Source organism: Gopherus flavomarginatus, chromosome 6 (assembly GCF_025201925.1).
Source record: "Gopherus flavomarginatus isolate rGopFla2 chromosome 6, rGopFla2.mat.asm, whole genome shotgun sequence".
NCBI classification, from domain to species: domain Eukaryota; kingdom Metazoa; phylum Chordata; order Testudines; family Testudinidae; genus Gopherus; species Gopherus flavomarginatus.
In genome coordinates, this window is record NC_066622.1 from 78312327 (window position 1) to 78333347 (window position 21021).

General features: G+C 42.1%; 1 protein-coding gene across 1 annotated transcript in view; it reads right to left on the reverse strand.

The window, feature by feature from the left end:
* DLG5 (discs large MAGUK scaffold protein 5) overlaps positions 1 to 21021 on the reverse strand; it is a 197981-nt gene that overhangs the window by 106571 nt on the left and 70389 nt on the right. Inside the window, exon 2 of the mRNA XM_050959879.1 lies at positions 15699 to 15767. Within this exon, the coding sequence (XP_050815836.1) occupies positions 15699 to 15767 (69 nt within the window). The remainder of the gene's footprint in view (positions 1 to 15698; positions 15768 to 21021) is intronic.

The window sequence follows — 21021 nt, forward strand, 5'->3', positions numbered from 1 at the left end:
GTCATATACTTTGGACAAGCCTGGCACTGGAAGGGAAAAAAGTCTTAAAATCATAGTGCCAGTTGTGGTGGTGATTGTTACAGAGTGTAATGACAATCTTGATGAGAAATGCCAGTACAATAAAGAGTGAGGACAGAGGCACCTGTGGCTAAGGACATGGAGCCAGTGGTGAAGAAATTAGAGGATGTGAGCAATATAATGGAATGTAATTAATTGATAGATAATGAAGACCAGACAACAGGAACTGGCATGAAGGGACTGACACTATAGAGAAGTCAGCATTCAAGATAAAGGAAGGAAGAAAAGATTTAAAATATTTATTAAAGCTGATGTTAAAAAAATTGTATAATACATAGGTTGAGAAAAGAATGTCTGTATATTGGGGTACAATGCTTATATTATCCGCAGATATAGAATTTGTTTTTAAAAGTCTATTATACAGAGTACATAATCAGCAATAACCCAAATTTAGGTGAATAGATTTAACAATACAGTTTAGATATTAGAATCAGAATACTCGGGTACATCACTCATGAAAAGTTGTACAGAGATTTGTTTGTGGAAAGCAATTATATATATCTCAATGAGTGGAGACTGTCCCTCAGTAATTGAGAATTAGATAGATTGTCCATTTAGAAAATACAATCCATGAGAAAAGTATTTGTTAATTTCCTGACTGATACAACATTAAAGGGGAATGAAAAAGGACCCACTGGACGAGTGACAAGGTCAGGGTTGGCATACCATGTCAAGAAAGAATCTGAAAATAGGAAGAAATGGAGTTAAGAACATGGAACAATGAATTTAATGCCATCATGTTAACAGAGTTTATTTTAATTCAGAAATCTATTAAAATGCTTACCAGCAGATTATCCTCAGAGTCAGACACTGCCCTCTCTCTGCACATGAAATGCTTATTTATGTTAACTGGAGTTTCTATACAGTGCTGAGGGGAGGAGGAAACCAATCTCTCTACACTCTGAAATACAGCCAAGATAACAGAGCTAGAGGCAGAATTTGTAGCTACAGTAGGGTGGAATAGAGGGGGGCCAAATTTCAGAAATTATAATCTGGCAGAGGGAAAGAGTGCCAAGTGATTAAGTTATTGAAGAGTGTAAGGAATCATACGCCAGTGACCAGATAAGTCTTGAGACATAACGTGAACTGTCAGAGTTAATTAGGAAAGACTATTTCAGAGGGTGCAGGGAGGGATAAAGATCTACTCTCTACTTTGGAGAGACAGAAAGACGTCTAATTTTGGAAGAGGACTGAGAACAAAGTGGAGACTAAAAAGAGGACAGGTGGAAGGAGAGAGTCTCGTCTGTGATTCTTAGAAGACTAAAAGCCAGTGAAAAACGAAAAACAGGCACCGTGCTTCTGTTTCCAGAACAAACACTGGTGGTTTAAAAGTAATGTATCTTAGAACAGGGTAATACTTTGACAATGCAGATAGCACAATATAATATCTGAAAAGGAGAAAGGCATATTGTAGTATTCCAGGGAGCTAATAAAAAGACAGATTCTGGAATCCCACCTTCAAACAAACAAACAAAAACAAATAAACAAAACAAAACAAAAACAAAACAAAAACTAAACTAAACAAACAACCCCACAAAAACTTTGTTAAATCCCATAATCTTCTGTGTATAAATGATGTGGGTTATCAAGGTTAGTAGGGGGTGGGGGTGGAGGGAAGTGACTTTTGGCCACAAATGTGGTTGCTTCACTTTCTTTTGAATGCATCCCAGTCCTCCTACTTCCAGGTCCAGGATGGTAGCTACTGGGAGAGGAAATGCTTTATCTGCAGCACTTGTTAATGAGTGAGAATTACTAGTAGTACATGACCCCAGCTAGCACCAGAGGCAAAATGTTTCTTTACAAGAGTGCTGCCCTGTTCTTCCCCAGCAGCTTATTCCAGTTGTCCAGCAGACAGCAGGTACTGGCTAGCAATGCGGGGAGGAAAGGGGAGAGAATAGATAGTACCCCATTAAGGAGCATTCCATGTATGGTAAAAGGGGAAGGGGAGAAACAACATGAATAATAGAATATCAAGTTGGAAGGGACCTCAGGAGGTCACCTAGTCCAACCCCCTGTTCAAAGCAGGACCAATTCCCAGACAGATTTTTGCCCCAGATCTCTAAATGGCCCCCTCAAGGATTGAACTCACAACCCTGGGTTTAGTAGGCCAATGCTCAAACCATTGAGCTATCCCTCCCCCCCCGTTACTAATTTTATTCCTCTGGATAAGGAGGAAAGCAAACAAATGCTGATTCATACCCTGATCTTGTAAACACAACTGTGTGTAACTTTATGCATAGGTGTAGTCCCAGTGAACTCTGCGGAACTCTGATTCTGTGTAAAGTTCCTCACATGCACATGTGTTTACAGGATTGGGCCCATATGGGTTACAATCCACAGGAGGAGCACCATTCACAAACCTGGTTAATGGTCTCAACGTTTAGGACAGACCTGGGGTCACATGGATTTAAATGGGTCCAAAATTTCACATCTAAATTTTAGCCTGGCTACACAGAGTCACTCCAAGATTACCTTAATCTTGAAACTTTCATATAAATTAAAGAGAATGTCCTTTCATTTTATTGAAGTGTTAAAACGTAAAAAATTCTTAAATGGATCTCAATAGGGTAACACTAGTTTTTTTTTTTTTAACTTGACCGTTAAAAATTGCTTTTACAAATCCGTATCTTAAAATACGTTCTCCCACTTCCCTCCCTGCCACCCTGCATTCCATTCCTTGAACCAGCACCTCCTTTTTAAGTCCTTTTCCAAGTCATTTCTCTGGTCACTGTATCCCTTCCCTATGGCGTACCTGCATGGAACATCCGCCCCACACTTACAGAACGCGCTGCGACCTCTAGACTAACTGCCTTCACACCTCAGTTAAAGCCCTCCCTGAACCCACTGTGGGGAAGGCAAAAAAAATACCACTCCACCTAGGCCAATCTGGTGGAGAGGGAAAAATTCCCTCCCAGCCTGCTTCGAAAGGCGCAGCTAGCACAAAGCCCACAGCATGTCCTGAACAAACCTGGTATTTTGCCACCTCAAGGGTAGGGAGGGTGGAAAAAGGACTTCTCATGCCCAGGCATGCCCCCTTTCAACCCTTCTGTTCCCAGGCAAGGAATCAGTGTCACCAGACTGACCCACACCTCCATTTTTGCAGCAGCTTCTGACCTCGCTCCCTCTCTCCATCAGTAAAGCACTGTTGCCTTTCCTTCCACAAGTCAGACAATGTTCTTCCATCCCCGCCTGCCTAGCTTAAAGCGGTGGGGCAGTCATTATCTGGACATTAATAAAAAGCATTTTCAGGAAAGTTATGCTCTAGAAATGATTATTCTAAAAGAAGTTCTATGACTTGTGTTATACAAGAAGTTAGGCTATAGGAGTGGCTCTCAACATTTCTAGACTATTGTACCCCTTTCAGGAGTCTGATGCATCTTGTGTACCACCAAGTTTCACCTCACTTAAAAGCTATTTGCTTACAAAATCAGACATAAAAATACAAGTGTCACAGCACGCTATTACCGAAAAATACTTTTCTCAATATTATCTGTAATTATAAAATCAACTGGAATAAAAATATTGTACTTACATTTCAGTGTATACCATATAAAACAGTATAAACAAATCATTGTATGAAATTTTAGTTTGTACCAACTTCGCTAGTGCTTTTTATGTAGTCTATTGTAAAACTAGACAAATATCTAGATGAGCTGATGTACCCCCTCAGAGACCTCTGCGTACCCCTAGGGGGAAGCTCACCCCTAGTTGAGAACCACTGGAGTACGTGATCACAAAGGTCCCTTTTAGCCTTGGAATCTATGAATCCTAAGATTAAAAGCATATTGTAACTACCAATAATTATATAGAACTCTAATTACGTCTTGAAAAGTTACCAATAAAATACAGTATTTCTATGAGCTGCTCTAAATTTACTGCTAATCTGAACCAAAAGTTTACAGGCATTTCTTTTTGTCTGGTGACATGACAACACAACTTAATATGTCATGTTAGTGGGTTTCACTCTTCACAGAAGACCTTCTTGCTTTCTCGTAAGGATCACGTATGATTTGCTATATTGCTATTTTAAAATATTCATTAACACATGTAAATGATTAAATAATTCTTAATTAGCATAATCAGCATCAACAACAAATACAGCAAAATATTCAAAACATTTCAAAATTATATGTAAGAAAAAAAACATGCTTAGTCTTTTTTTAATCTTTTATTCAGCTTGCTATGCCACACTAGGTCAGCTAAATGTTAACAGAACTTCTTCCTCAAGCATAGAAAGAATCATTTCCATTAAAGACAACCTATACATATATTTATGTGTGAGAGAGAGAGAGAGAGAGAGAGAGAGAGAGAGAGAGAAACACACACACAGACAGATAGAGACCAGGGGCAGCTCTATGTACTTTGCTGCCCCAAGCATAGCAGTCAGGCAGCTTTCGGAGGTATGCCTGTGGGAGGTCTGCCAATCCCACGCCTTCGGTGTACCCGCCGCTGAATTGCCGCGGGACCGGCGGACCTCCTGCAGGCATGCTGATGAAGGTAATCTGACTGCCGCCCTCACGCCCCACCCCTCCCCAGCTTGCCGCCCCAAGCACGTGTTTGGTGAACTGGTGCCTGGAGCAGCCCATGACAGACACACACAAACATCCCAGCAGTTTTCATGTGCAAACATCTGCAAACTACTCTTGTAGTTGAAAAATCATCTGATTTGCATGACAAAGTGCTCAAAGCAATTAAATTGTCTAAACAAAATTCTTTTAATAATCTGGAGAAACTGCTGCCTATGAGTTTCTAAAATCTTTCATCTGGAGCCTAAAAAAAAAAATGTAAAAAGTAACAGCCACTGTGAATACTAAACAAGTCCCTCTGAAGTTGCTGGGTAAACTGCTCCCAGAATCAACAACGCCTTCTCAACACCATATATTAATGTTTTGGATTTAATTATTTTCAGGCACTGCTACAAACCATGTACCCATACAGTAGAGTATGTAAAACCTAATGGGGCAAATCACTAGCGGAAAAAGAAGTATTTCGACTAACATGTTCAAAATGCAATAATGAACACAAATTTAGGGCTAGCTTTTAATTTTACAGCCTACCCTGAGTAAGAGGAAGCATACAGCTGCACCACCTCAGAAACACACATTTTCTTATTAGTTTTCCCTCCATCCCCTTTGCTTTAGGGTGAAAATCTGCTGCTGCTTTCCAACAGGAGTAGATTACTCACCCTTCTATGCAGACTCAACTCTGCTAACTGGCGTAACTGACGATGGGTGCAGAGCCAAGACTCCAACCATTCTTACCCCTGCATGGCCACTAGTGCAGCAGTAGTGGCATCACAGAGCCTGTTCTGCTCACTGCTCTGGTATCCACTTAATGGTACACCTCTATCCCCATATAATGCGACCCGATATGACATGAACTCGGATATAACGCGGTAAAGCAGTGTTGGTGGGGGGTGGAGGCGGCTGTGCACTCCAGCGGACCAAAGCAAGTTCCATATAACGCGGTTTCACCTATAATGCGGTAAGATTTTTTGGCTCCCGAGGACAGCGTTATATTGGGGTAGAGGTGTTGTTCCACTGAGCCCACATTTCTCCAGCTTACTTATCAGAATGTCATTTAGGACTGTGTCAAAAGCCTTGCTTACATCCAAGTATATTATGTCCACCACATCCCCCTATCCACCAAACCAGTTACCCCGTCAAAGAAGGAAATCAAGCTGGTTTGGCATTTTTTGTTCTTAGTAAATCAGTGCTGGCTGCTAGTGATTAACCCTTCATTATCCAGGTATTCGCAAATTAAACGTTTGATACATTGCTCTAGTAGTTTCCCAAGTATCTAGGTCGTGCTGACTGGTCTATAGGTCACCAGCTCCTCCTCCTTCTCCTTTTTAAGGATGGGCACTATGTTAACCCTTCTCCAGCCTTCCGGGATCTCTTCCGTCATCCATGAGCTGCAGATTTTATTGCCAGAGGCTCTGAGATTTCTTCAGCACCCTGAGGTTAATAGTATCAAGCCCCACTGACTTGAATTCATTCAAATTGGTCAGAAGATCTCTGATGCATTCATTACCTATCCTGATCTGTATCCCTTCCCCTTCATTGTCTATGGTAACTTTGCTAGTTGTCCAGTCACATTATTTTTTGTGAGAAGACTGAAGCAAGTAGTCACCGAGGAGCTCTGCCTTCCTGTTATCTTCTGTTACCACCTCACCTTCTCCACTTAGCAACAGACCCCACCATCCCTGAGATTTCTTTTTTATCTTACATATTTGAAGTATCCTTTCTTGTTGTCCTTCTTTGCCTTGGCTTTCCTGATTTTGTTCCTACATGCTTGCGCTATTCCCATGTATACTTCCTTTGTGCATGCCCCTCCTTCCATTCCCTGTATGTGTCCTTTTTAGTTTTTAGATAGCTAAAAAAATCCTTGCGCAGCCTCAGTGGCTTCCTGTGGCTCTTCTTATCTTTCCTCTGCATCAGAATAATTTGATGCTGAGTCTCTAGTACTACATCTTTTACAAACTACCATCCCCCTTTGACTCCTGTTCTTCCTAATTGGTCTTTCCATGGGATCTTGCCTACTATTTCTCTGAGTTGGTTGAAATCTGCCTTTCTGAAATCCAGTGTCCTCCTTTCCTTAGGATCTTGAACTGTATAAGTTCATGAGCACTTCCTCCCAACTTCCTGACCACCTTCGCGCTCACAACTAATTCACCCTTGGTAGTCAAACATGATCCAAAATGGATAACCTCCTAGTTCAGTAGTCCCCAAACTTTTCATGGTTGCACACACACACCTCTTACACCTGTCCCCCCACCCGGGAGTGCGGCAACAGCTCCTGGGGGTGGGGGAGCACAGACAGAAGTAAGGGGTCTGAGGCTGGGGTTGGGCCTGGGGCCAGGAACCGAGGCTGGGTCAGGCTTGGGGCCGGGAGAAGAGCCGTGGCCATGAGCAGGGAATGTGGCTGGGGACAGGGGCTGGACCAAGGTCGGAGCAGAGCTCAGGGCGGAACAGGGTTGGGTGGCGTTCCTACCCCACCCCCAGGAGGGCTGAGCCAGGCCTCACAGCACTCCCCCTCTGTCCCCCGCCCCAAAGGTTCCTTCACTTCACCCTAGGGGTTTTCACAAGGAAGCTGGATGGTTTAGATCCAAGAAATCCTACATCTTGGCAGGGGGTTAGACTACATGACCCTTACTGTCCCTTCTAACCTTATGATTCTATGACTATTATAGTAAAAACTCTGAGCATTCAAAATGATATGAGCAAGCAACAGAATGACAGGGCACAATCCAAGAACCATCCAGGAGGATGCATAGCTTCTATCCCCAACAGAAATGCTGGAGCAAACAGAAAAATATTTAATCAATACTCCCTTAAAAACAAGTTGTGCCTACTTTATGTTCCCTCCCCACAACACTACTGCCTGCCAACAGGGGCGGGTAAACAGAAGCTATCACCTACATGCTCTGCCACTGCTTTCTGCCCAATTCTTCAGTGACAGTGCTGCTCAGTGCTTGGTGCATAAGCACTTATCTCCATAAAAATTAGTCTGATTTCACAGAAGCTGGATTGTGGCTCCGCTGATTGATTCTGCCTGGCATGGGGAGCAGGCTGATGAAGGAAGCTTCTATTAACACACAAATATCTTTGTGATCAGCAGGGAATACTGAGAAAGGAAATACAGCAAGACTATGACAGTTTAATGAAGAGTTGCTCTGGTGGGGTGGGGCAGGTTTGAACCACAGTGGTGTGGTAAAGGGAAACGAACTATTGCAGTTTGTATCACATCTATTCTGTGGATAACAGGATTTCTGCCGCTGGTACTGTCAAAACAGCACCTTTCATGTGCACAGCACGAGCTTTATCACAAAAAAACAAAAAGGAAGCAAAGAGAAAGAAAGAAAACATCATCTGCACAGGTTTGGCATTACGATGAGCACTTGTAGCGTAAAACATCTCAGGGATCAGTGACCGTAGCAGAACTACACAAGTCAATTTTCTATAGATTCTATTCTCTCACACACACAGCCAGACAGTGACCCTTGCTGCACACAGGGGAAGGAAAGGGACAATAAGGAATACTCATTCCTCTCCTAAGTGTGCTACCCATATTGCTGGTAGCAGTGCAAGTGGGAGAACAACAGCTGCCCAGTTGCTAATTCCCACCCTGCACAGCTTGGCAGGAGAACATGCAGGCAAGGTGGAGAAGTAGTTGGAGCCTTCGCTCCTGCCCCATTCCTAAGGCACCACCAGCACTGCCAAGCCGACATGGAGGGAAAGGCAATCTGTGCCAGCAAAAGGGCTGAGGCAGCTAATTATAGAGCTAGAGATAGGCAGGTCCTGAATTATTATGAGTCACAATTCAGTCCATGCTCTGCTCCAGGGACAGCAGAATGATGTGCTGCCCTTCACTGAGGGCAGACTGTAAAATAGCAATTTAACTCATGCATATATCAATATATAAACATAATGGGGGGGTGGCAATTCTTCAGCTATTTCCCAGAAATATTATACATAAATTGGCTCTCTCCAAAGCCCCAGCTATTTATGTGCTTCAGTGGGGAAACAGAAATCCTGGTACACATTGACAAAGCCGCTCAGATCAAAGCTCATGTTTTTTGCATTTTACCCTGAAGGCCTATCACAAAAGGATAGCAGTTATCAAGCATTTGTCTAATCTAGATTACAGAATTAACATGGAAAAGACAAAGGCAATTTTGACAAATTCCAGAAAATAGTCCAAACCTTGTAAAAAGTCAAAATACGAGTACTCGGGTTCCTAGCTTTCTGAATAAGCTAATACAGGGGTGGGCAAACCTTTTGGACCGAGGGCCAGATAGGGATTACAAAACTGTATGGAGGGTCAGGTAGGAAAGGCTGTGCTACCTCAAGCAGCCTGGCCCTGCCACTTATCTGCCCTCTACCACTTCCTGCCCCCTGACTGCCCCCCTCAGAACTCCTGACCTATCCAACCCCATGCTCCTTGTCCACTGACTGCCCCCTCCTGGAACCCCCACCCCTAACTGCCCCCAGGAATCCCAACCACTATCCAACCCCTCCTGCTCCCTGCCCCTGACTGCCCCGACCCCTAATTCACATCCCTGCCCCCTGACAGGCCCCCTGGGACTCCCACACCTATCCAACCCCCCCTTTCCGTTTCCCATCCCCTGACACGCCCCCAGAACCTCCATCTCATCCAGCATCCCCCTGCTCCCTGTCTGCCTCAACCCCTATCCACACCCCCACTCCCGAGACCCTCCCGGGACTCCCATGCCTATCCAACCGTCTCCTGCTCCCTGTCCCCTGACCTCCCCCTGGGACTCCCTGCCCCTCATCCAACCTCCCTTCTCCCCGCCCCCTTAGCATGCTGCTCAGAGCAGCAGGAGCTCACAGCCCCGCCGCCCGTGCTGCCCAGCAGGAGGAGTGGGCCAGAGCGCTGGTGGCACGGTACGCTGAGGCTCCGGGGGAAGGGGAACAGCAGGGGAAGGGCCAGGGGCTAGCTTCCCAGGCCAGGAGCTCAGGGGCCGGGCAGAACAGTCCCGCAGGCTGTAGTTTGCCCACCTCTTAGCTAATGTGTATTTACAAGCCAGGCATACCATTCCCAAACTACAACAGCTACATTGCCTGATTTCATGGTCCACTGATTTTTTTCATGGTCAAGAGAGTCAGTTTAATTGTCCTGGGCTCCATAGCATTGATGTGCATGGATTTTTCTCACAGGGACCACCTTGTTTGTACTGTTCTGTGCTCTACAGGAGCGCAATTGGTGAAATGGTCACATTAAGGGCCATGAAATCCCAGGCCAGCATCAAAGCCTCCCAGTGCCTAAAAGAAACCAACAGTTGTGCGAAGAGCAACTGGCTCAAGCACAATGCAGGGAAGAAAAAGGTTATGTAGTGGGAAGAAAGGGATGGGGAAATGAGGCTATTGGCTAATGCTCTGTTCCTCACCAATGGTGGAGGACAGCAGACCCCAGAGCATTGAAGGGTGTGGAGCATTAGGATCATGTTAGACTCATTGCTAGTTCTAGACATGCAGACTCCCATAGTGCCAATGACCTAGCCATAGCAATCCCTGCTTTCATCTCTTCCAGGTTAGATTACTGCAGCCCACTATACTGGGGCTGAATGCAACCAAAGCAGCTGATGTTGATAAAGCATCTTGTAGTGTGTCTCATAAGCAGCAATGTGAACACCTCATACCTGTGCTTCCTAAACGTCACTGCCTCCAATTCATTCAGTTGCGGAATTAAAAATCCTGGTCCCTATCTCCAAAGCCCTTAGCAGACTGGGATCCACCTGCCTCATCCTCCATAACTTTGCAACATAGCTACTCTCTTCAAGGAGAGCACAGCAGGAGACACCCTGGGTAAGACTACCAGCAACTGAGGGCAGAACATTCCAGGCAGCAGGACCCAGGCTTTTGGACTCCTTGTCAGAAGAGATCAGTTTAAGTCTACATTCAGATCGAAGTTCTTTTTCAGTAGGCTTTTCCCCAGGAACACTGCCCACAAATAAAAACTAATTAAAAGAAAAAGCCTTGTACATATAAACGCACACATCCCTGTAACCCCAGAGGAATGGATAATTTTTCTCCTTCAAACTTAGTTCTGCACTTAGATATCAAGGTGACAGGCATCTTGTAAATATAGATAATTCTCCTTCTCCTCCAGGTCCTGCTGTTCCTCTGACAAATCTCACTGAAGGCTTCTCCTCCCTTGAGGATTCCCAGTGCCTGGCAGGCTGCTCATGGCCTGGATACAAAGTGACACAGCATGCATCATTACAGAATGGAAGGTAGTTTAGGGCACCAGGTAGAGCAGAAATAGCCTGTTCTTAATCCCTATGGAGTGCTGCTTCACCGAGTACCAAACGCCTTCCCGCTCCCCCCAGTTTATTGTCCATCCAGAATGCCCATTGTCCTTCCCCCAAGTCTCCTGGAAGAAATAAACACTATTCTCCTCCCTTAAGTAAATTAAAAAAAAAACCCCAGCTAATTACTAAGCAACAAACCCAAAATAAAACAGAAATCTGTGGTAGAGGGAAGACATGTTCTCAGTGGGACATATGCCATGGGCAGGAGAGAGCCAAGGGCAGCAACTGCAGATGAATAACTGAGAAGAATGAAGAGGCAAGTCTTTCGGGGTAATATAAGGACCTAAAATTGATTTGTAGAGTATTGCTGCCATATTCCTAACAAAAAGGAGAAAGGGCTGAAATTTGCAGTCAGTACTGGTGACCAGGATTGCAGAGTATATACATTTATATATCAAGTTATTTATGGTTCTCTCTCTTCACTTCACCAGTTATTTCCCCACAATCCGTTCGTGCAGTTAGCAGAGATACACAGCAGGACTCAGCAATTACCAGCTCTGGTCCATTTGCACACAGAATGGTGCTACTGCAATGCACATAATTAATATTACAATAAACCCCAGTCATCAGCCAGAACCATATGCTAGGCACTGTATGAACGCTCACTAAAAAAAAAAAAAAAAAAAAGACAATCCCTGCCCCAAAATATTTATGCAGAATATTTATACAACATCATCATGACTTATAAAAGAGTGGATACAACAATATTTTCATACATCAAGTTGTCCTGGACAGGAGCTACTTACCACTATTAAAGAAGATTAAACCAGAGGACAGGTGCCAAGACAATTCTGTTTTTATTATCTGATGTCAGGGCCTGAACATTAAACTCACCTACTCACCCCAGCTGTTGAGTAGCTTTCCCTGATGAGTGGGGAAATGATAACAAACCTAAGCTACAACTTGCTGCAGCTTCCGTTTTTCAAAATGAAATTACATTGATACAATAGCTTTCAAAATATGAACTCTTTCTGATTCTGCTGACTGTTCCAGGGCTTTCCCAAGACACTGATCAGTTTCACTGCTGCTATTCAGAATCCTGGGGCAGCTGTGAAATTAACAAGAACCTTTTCAGTTTTACTCTGTCTCAATTTATTGGAGCTATTCCAGGACAGAATCACCTAATGAAGAAGATAGGGGAGGGCAGCAGATACCACCACCCCAAGGCATCCAAGATGCTCTGGGCTGGAAAGACTGAGAAAGAATTTTCTCTATTTCAACAGTCAGGGAAGGGGGGTGGGGGGAGAGATTTATAAGACATATCAGGCTCCACGGTGCTACGAAATATGGAGCCCACAAGCATGGTCCAAGGTTAGACAACCTCTCTGCTAGATAGCTTGGGGCAGGATTTGGGTTTCTCTCTCAAGTGCTTCCCTGAGGCCCTATTAGAGGCCCTCAAATCTTCTGTATTTCCCTCCAGCAACTAGTAGTCCCAGTTCTGAGCCCTATTTGACACAATCAAGTGGAGTGGAACTAAAATTTGGAAAAACATTGATGGAAACAGGAGGATCACCTGAGATTATCCAGAGGTGAACAAATGAGCTGGATACTAGATGAACCTGTCTTTCCCCCATGAAAGAGAAACAGATGGATTCAACACACACACACACACGCGCCAAAGTGGACCTGTTTGAAGATTTACATTTCATTCAGAGGACATTTCTAACAGATTACTTTTCCCTTTCTTCCATATTGTGAGCATTTCACATGCAAAATCTGTTAGTTTCATTGCACAGAATGTTCTGTTAGTGAAAATCTATTTCAGTATACCTTTTTACATGTAATTTCTGAAACATTGTGGCAATTTAGTAATGCTAGGATTCCATTCAAGGAAGCCACATGAAGCCTTCAGGGCTCTGGCATGCAAACAGTTTCAGTTGTGATGGCTTGTCACTCAACAAATCAAATAGTGTTAAAAGAATGTAGCTGTAGTTGTGAGGTGACTTGCAAACAAAGAGCTTTTTTTCCTATAGGCTGGTTATTAAGAGGCAAAAATATCCACTGTTACTGGGTTCCATAAGAATACAATGAAAATATTAAAATTATTATTTTTCCCTGCTTAGAGAGGAGGGAAGTGACTGGATACAAATTACAGTTACATAAATGAGCAGAATATTGTGCCCTACAGTCTGGCTGCAGAATTAACAACTGTCAGCTTCAAACAACAAAGTGAGTTCATTTACCTGTGCAGGAGCTATATACACTACACTTACTAAATTATTTCAAGGGACCTGAACTATGAAGAATCCTAAAACTACAAATATTGATTGTTCAACATCTTTAATAGACCGCCTTCAGTACATGTTAAGAGATGTTCCATCATTGCCAATTCTTAACAGTATCGAGGCATCCCCTGAAGAGGTTTGTGTCCTTTAAATAAATACACAAGCCAAACTGTCACAGAGCAACACTGACTTTAGCGTCAAAATGAAAGTAGTTTCCAAGAACTCTACATCAAGACCCTGGGTCATATCTTGGACCACTGGATAGGTAAGGAAGATCTTGTCACATTCTGTATAATCTTCCTCTGGATTTTGCAGAATTTAGGAACAATCCACTGTATTTTTAGAAGTAAGACTGTGTTCCAAAGTACACTGAATTCAACAGAAAGATTCCCATTGAGTTTGACAGGCTTTGGATTGGGTCCTTAATTATTTATACTGCTGAACTGTTCTACATATTAGTTTTAATTTACTTTTTTTTTTTTTAAATTCTCCCACCTACATAAGCTCTTTCGTTCCCCCTCCTCCCCAAGATTTACCAGTTCCTACCTAATAAATTAGGGTTCTACTCCCTCCACAGTGGGAGAGTGAACACACAAAACATTTAACAGACAATATGAGTTTATCTAACATTTGCAGCCTCATTCTTGTGAAACTTCCTGTGAAATGTCTGGCAAATGAATCCAACCACATTGGGTAAAATAAAACAGCTGCTTATTTCTGTAAAAAGCAAGCAACAGTGAAATAATTAATATATTGGCATATGAGAAGCCACTATTAAGTTTCAGTGTTAACAACAATTGAAATGTGGCGGTTCATGACTCAGGGCTACTGTTTGTCGTTAACTACAGACTCTAGATGACAGGACTACATTGGTCTACATTTAGCAGAAGTACATCTTTGTATCCAGAAGAGCTAGAAAAAAAAAAATATATTTTTGAACATAAGCATGAGTTCTGCAAAAAAGTATCAGAAAGACCTGAAGTCTATAGACATGCCCTAAATCTGCACTAAAGCATGGAATTTCTGCAACTTATTTTGAAAGTGACATTAGTCAAATCCAAATAAAAATAGTGTTGAGTTACAACAAGATCACAGAGCTCTCTTTTCTGTTATTCTTATTGTAGGTACTGAGCTAGTGGCTGGAATAACAGTAATTCCAAAGGAAAACAGCTGTATTTCACAAAACTCTTTATATGATGATACCCTGGTTTGGATGACAGTATAAATCACAAGACGACATACTATTCAGAACAGAAATGGAAACAAAAATGATGTGGCTGCAGTTGGATCAAGGCCAGTCACACAAATCCTCCCCTCCCTCGCATTTTCAGAAAATACGCACCTGATAGACAGGTCACAGGAAAATGGAATTATGTATAGCTTGCTGGGATGCACTGCTGGAGAAGGAGTGATGTAAAATGTGTTTATGCTCTCAAAAGACAACTTTTGATCCACTCATCTCTTCTCTATTAAAATGATCAAAACTGCAAAATTTAAATAATCCCATTCCAACCATTTAGTATGTCCATCTACAGTACTAAAAAGTTTCTTTGGCCAAGAAACAGATGAATATATGTTTTTCTTTTTAAAAATAAAAATGTACACATCTTCCATATGCTGGCAGCCACCATGCAAGTTTAGTCTTGAAAAAAATCTGCAGCGTCACATCTTTCCATTATTTCAGCAAATAGTTTTAGTCAAGACTGAAATCTTGTTCTTGCATGTTGGAGTTAAAGTTCAATCCGATGTCTAAAGACATCCTTTAACAGGCAACTGACTTGTCTTGTGCTGTCAGAGAAATCTACAGATGTCTGATGCAACACTGGAACTTTAAAATGCAGGAGTCCATGACCTCTATTTAAGATTAATCACTTTCGTGAAGATTGCACAAAAATTTTATTTGTATACATGGAAAGCTGAATAAACTGGTAACCAAGCTTGCTATTTCAGCTCGTTTTTATTTTAGACCACACTTCACTCCCTCCAAATTCCTAAATATCATTTTCACCCTCACTCTCTTAAAAACTTCCAAGAAAGTAAAGTAACCAATACTATTAAGAACAAAGGGAATATTAGTCAATCCTTAAGTTCTGCAGCAACTGGACAAAGTTTAAAGAGTTGGATAACATTTAGTTAAAACCATTTTTCATTCTCTTTTCCAGGTGTTTTTTTTTATATAATCTCCATATCCGATTATGACCTACAAGTTAAAATACACAGGTACCATTGTAACGACATTGCTGTTATTATGGTCATTAATATATAGAAACTTAGTTATGTCATGTAACTCAAAAGATTTTAAACAGATTTTATTGGCTGCTCATTGCTAAGCAATTACATTTAACTATAAAATGTTTAGCCCTGCCTGCAACACAAATGAAGTATATGCTTTATCATTGTGCAGACATATGCAGTTCACGCTCACAGTTCAACACACATTTACATTTGTTACTATGCACAACCCGGAGAAATCCATTCATCCTTCCAATAGTGATTATTTAAAATGTATACCCCACAGAAAAGCATACAATTTAAGCTCTTCAATATAATACTTTACTCACCAATGCTACTGAGAGAACTGCTACTTTCGGAATCAGATGGCATTATGGACAGCACACTGTAAGTGGACCCTGGAATAATAATAAAAAAAAAAGGTTAGTTTTCTTGCTTCACTCCCCCGCCCCCCAGCTTCTCTTCGATCCCTCAAGAAAGCATTTGTGCCAATCTCTTAACAGGTCAAACCAGAGGTACAGAATAGAGGGATCTCTGCTGAGATTCAAGAGAGAGTTTGTTGTTTACCGAGGCACTTCTATAGCACATCACTAGAATGGTATCACAGTAATTGGAATACCTGTGGTCACTGGCTTCCTTTTTCCATTAACCATTCTTACTCAGCTGCATTACCCCTAAACAAACAATTACTTCTTCCAGCACTTGAGAGACAGTAATGTCTGGCATAGTTCAAGACTTCCAAAAGGAGGCCTATACTACTAGCGCTTTCCTGTTTTTGAGACACACCAAAGCTTCTATCTGAACATGGCACCTGCTTAGGATATGCTGACCCTCAAGAAGCCATTCCCAAGCTTAAAGAACTAATTTCACTGCTTGGGCTTCAATAAATCCAAGCTGCATCCATTTGCTTCCTTCAAGTAGCCACTCTTACAAGAGGAGAGCCTCAATACTATTTTGCTAATATTGGAAGATACTGAAGGCTGGGATCTTTTATTATTATTATTATGATGAAGAAAGTTAGCTAGATTTTATTTACAAGAACAAACAGAAAGAAAGGTCCTAATTGAAGAGCTCGCTATCAAACAGAACACCACCTCCTCCCCACCCACTCCCCCCAAAAAAATCCACCACAGAAAAGAGTGAGGGAAGGGGGTTACCAACTGTAAGGTAAGTGGCACAACAAGAGAATTTCCATTGGGTTATGAAGTCTACCCTCGAGGAACCTGGCCTTAGGCTGAACGTGGCTGTAAGAGACTCTTCTTTTTTTATTCTCCTAATTCTTTCCTCTCGAGCTTTAAGGTTTGTTTCTTCCAGGTTCTTTGGGATTAACAGCTGAAGCACTGGAATCTATGTTTCCAGTACAGGAAGCAAAAATACAAAAAGACTAGGAACTAAGAAAAAGATAGAAGTCTTTCTTGGTTTCCATCCTTTCAGATATGTCTCAACCTACCCTAGCCCCCAGACCAACTGGCTATTTGAAGGAGGAAAGAGAAGACATATGACAAATAACAGAAGCTTCCTCCCCCCATCTCTCTCCCCACTCCCACCACCACCTCCTCACACTACAAAATAAAATGAATATCAAAAACTGAGGCCCAGATCTTCAGCTGGAATAAATTGGTAAATAAATAAATAAAATTCAATGGAGCTATGCCAATTTACACTATCTGAGGCTCTAACCCTGAATTAGATAAAACTGGAGCAAATGCTGCAAAGATGAGAGCAATGTCAAAGTAGTATGCTGATGCCACAATCAATCCTTTGATGCAGACTCTTTAGCTTCACTAACAAACAAAGAAATACATACTAGAGAAATTGGGTTATTTTACCAGACAATTTTTTGCAAAGAAAGATTCAAAATGCCCTGGTTATTGAAGAATTCTAATTGATTATATAAGTTGATTATAACAACACACATGACAAGTATGTCCCTTTGATACAATGGTTTCAGAGAACACTACATTAGTTACCTCCCCTTCCCCAATACTTCTGAAGTTTTTGATGTGGTAAAATAAGTTCTGTTCTTTGTTACTGCTCATTAAAAATAAGATAATTTGAGCACCCAACTAGAATCAACCAATTAGTGCATCTCAGCATATGCTTCTTCCACACTTTCAAACTGCCCTTCAGCATGTCTTGTAGCTCACGCCTGAGGGGTGGGGGTGGGGGTGAACAAAAATTGGCCAACGCCTTAATTTAAGTGTGAGCTTTTACAAGATATGTGTAGCAGGAGGAGATCAAACAAACATAGGACTGGAGCAGGATCTGAATGCATGTCTTTAAAAGGTTAAAGCTAATCAATCACCTTAAAAAAATCACCTACTCTCATCACCTGTTTCCTTTTATGAATACAAGAAAAAAACCTTTCATCACGGGCATTGTAAATGGCTTCTGGCCCTTTCCAAGAGCTCCTGATAAATTGAAATCCAGGAGTGCTCCAACTCCAAAAATTCAGATTTTTCTCCAGAACCTGTTTCATTGTGGATTTGTAGATAGCTAAATTTGCTACTCTGCAAGGCATCTCAGTGACATAAGGGACTGATTGATAAGTGGAGAGGAAAGATGTTCTTGTGATTAAGGCTGCTGACTTTGACTCACAAGATCAGGATTTTGTTCCCGGTTCTAACCATGGCAATCATTTATTTTCTGTATCTCAATTTCCCAAACTATAAATATATTTCCCCAAGAAGGTTAATAGGATAAGTTAATAAATAATCATGGGGCACTCAGATATTACAATCATGAGCACTGCAGAGAAGTTGAAAAATATAATAAAAATTAGCACAGAATTTTCTCCCTGTCACCCAGTAGGACATCCTTTCAACAGTCACACTTCATACTCAGCCTGAAATTTGTAACAGACACTGAAGACACCATGATGGTCCAGAATGTCACTTGTCTTGAGGTTAAAAAAATAGCTGACCCCTTTAGGTTTTGGCTGAGATTCAAACGCTCCATCTTTCCTAGCTAATGAGGGCTGACAGATTCGCATATAATGCATATGCTGTGGGAACATACCTTCAAGCAGCAGTCAAAAATGGATTATGAGTATAGCATTTATTATCACTTACATACTGCTAATGGCATGCTAGGGAATTTATGACACATGATGAGACAGGCCCCTTCTCTAATCAGCTGATAATATAAGGCCCCAAGCTGCAAATGCACCCATGCATCTGGAGCCTCCTTAAAGTCGATGCAGTCCATGCAGGTACAAGATTCTGCTTATGCACATGCAGTACCAGGGCTTAAGTAAAGAAAAGAAACCATACATGGCAGAGAGGATACCAGCGTACAAACATATCATGGTTATGTTTGGTACATATCTTGTGGGTCCAAGATCAGCAGCAGTAGCATCTCCTCCTCCCTAGATGCCCAGTTGGCCCAACCAATAATTTTTCAGCAATAGAAATTTTGTTCTGCAACCCGTCTATCTGCTGCAATGTTTTTTCTCTCAAAGAAGTGTAATCTTTAAAAGATGAGCATTTGTAAAGAGGCCCCTCTTGGTAGGTTTTATAGGAATGTACAATTAACACAGAAGTAAAGCTCTTATTTTTGTTTTTGAAGAAGGATGTAACCAGAAAGAGTAAAAAATCTGGTCTGCTGTTGCTGACCTGATTTTAGACATTTTCAAGTAAACAGTAGTACAGGCTGTCTCTCAAAATCCACACTAGTCTCGTCAAGAATGGATAAAATATCTCATTTTGTTAGATCGCTGTTTTTATTCATCTTCAAAAAGGTTGAATTTGTTCAAAATAAGCAAGCCCAATATTTAAAAAGGAGGCAAAAACTCTGTAACAGAATTAGAATTTCATTTTGTGAAATACACCAAGATGGTCTAGATAAGTAAAGCATGACTTCTTCCTAGAAATAGTGGGAAGATGCAGAATAGCTGTGGGGAAAACTATAGGGGCAAAAATCTGACAGACGTCATGCGGCCACCTGAACACATATATCCAAGAGGAAGGGAGAAGAATCTATCCATTCATAGCTTTCATAACTTCCCTCCCCCTCCACCTGCAACCACAAAAAATTGCTCTTCAGGTTCTTCATGATAATACAGAATATGGAAAAGAGTTAGGCCTGGTCTACACTACTGTCATAAACAGATAGTAGGAGTTAATAGAACAGATGTACTTTATATCTCTTTTGCCTGTAAAGGGTTAACAAAATCAGTAAGCCTGGCTGTCACCTGACCAGAGGACCAATCAGGGGACAGGATACTTTCAAATCTTGAGGGAGGGAAGTTTGTGTGTGTGCTGTTAGTGTTTGGTTGTTGTTCACTCTGGGGGCTCAGAGGGACCAGACGTGCAACCAGGTTTCTCTCCAATCTCTCTGACACAGGCTCTTATAAATTCAGAATAGTGAGTACTAGGTAGATAAAGCGAGTTAGGCTTATGGTTGTTTTCTTTATTTGCAAATGTGTATTTGCCTGGAAGGAATTCAAATTTGTATTTTGCTGAAAGGATTTTAATTTGTACTTGTATACTTAGGCTGGCAGGGTATTCCCAGTGTCTATAGCTGAAAGACTCTGTAAAATATTCCATCTTAAATTTACAAAGATAATTTTTACTGTTTTTCTCTCTTTAATTAAAAACTTTTGTTTAAAAACCTGATTTTTTTTTTATTCTGGTGTGAGACCCCAGAGGACGGGGTCTGGATTCACCAGGGAATTGGTGGGGAGAAAGAAGGGAAGGGGGAGAGAGAGGCTAATTTCTCTCTGTGTTAGGATTACTTTCTCTCTCAGGGAGAGTCTGGGAGGGGGAGAGAGGAGGAGTGGGGAAGCTGAATTTTCCTCTCTGTTATAAGATTCAAGGAGTTTGAATCACAGGGATCTTCCAGGGTAACCCAGGGAGGAGAAGTCTGGGAGAGGCAATGGTGAGGGAAAGAGTTTACTTTCCTTGTGGTAAGATCCAGAGGGTCTGGGTCTTGGGGTTCCCCAGGCAAGGTCTTGGGGGGGACCAGAGTGTACCAGGAACTGGAATTCCTGGTTGGTGGCAGCGCTACAGGTTCTAAGCTGGTAAATAAGCTTAGAAGAATTCATGCTGGTACCCCATCTTTTGGACGCTAAGGTTCAGAGTGGGGAATTATACCATGACAACTACAAACTTAGATTGACATGTCACATTAAGTCAAACTAATAACGTCTGTGCACTACGAGTCCCTTCTGTCAACCTAAGTGGCCTGTAAAGTGGACTTCTGTACTCCACCTCTGCAAGAGGCATAGTGCTTGATTCGATATCCATGGGTCAACATGGGGATAGCGTAGACACTGTGTTGTGTAATTTGAATGAATTAGCCTCCAGGTGGTGTCCCACAGTGTTCCACTGTGACCATTCTGGAGAACGCTTTCAACTCCACTGCTCATCAGCCAGGTACACAGGAAACAGCCGCTCCTCTGCTAAAGCCCCCGGGGAACTTTTGACTTTTCATTTCCTGTTTGATCAGCATGGAGAGCTTGCCAGCACAGCTGATCATGGAGACTCAAGGCAGTAAACGCGCTCCAGCCTGGAGTACACAGGAGGTGGTAGATCTGATTGATGTGTGGAGAGAAAAGCGTGTGCAGGCAGAGCTCCGATCCAGCAGAAGCACCACTGACATCTATGCCAAGATTGCACAGGGCATGGGGGAGAAGGGCTACACCAGGGGCAA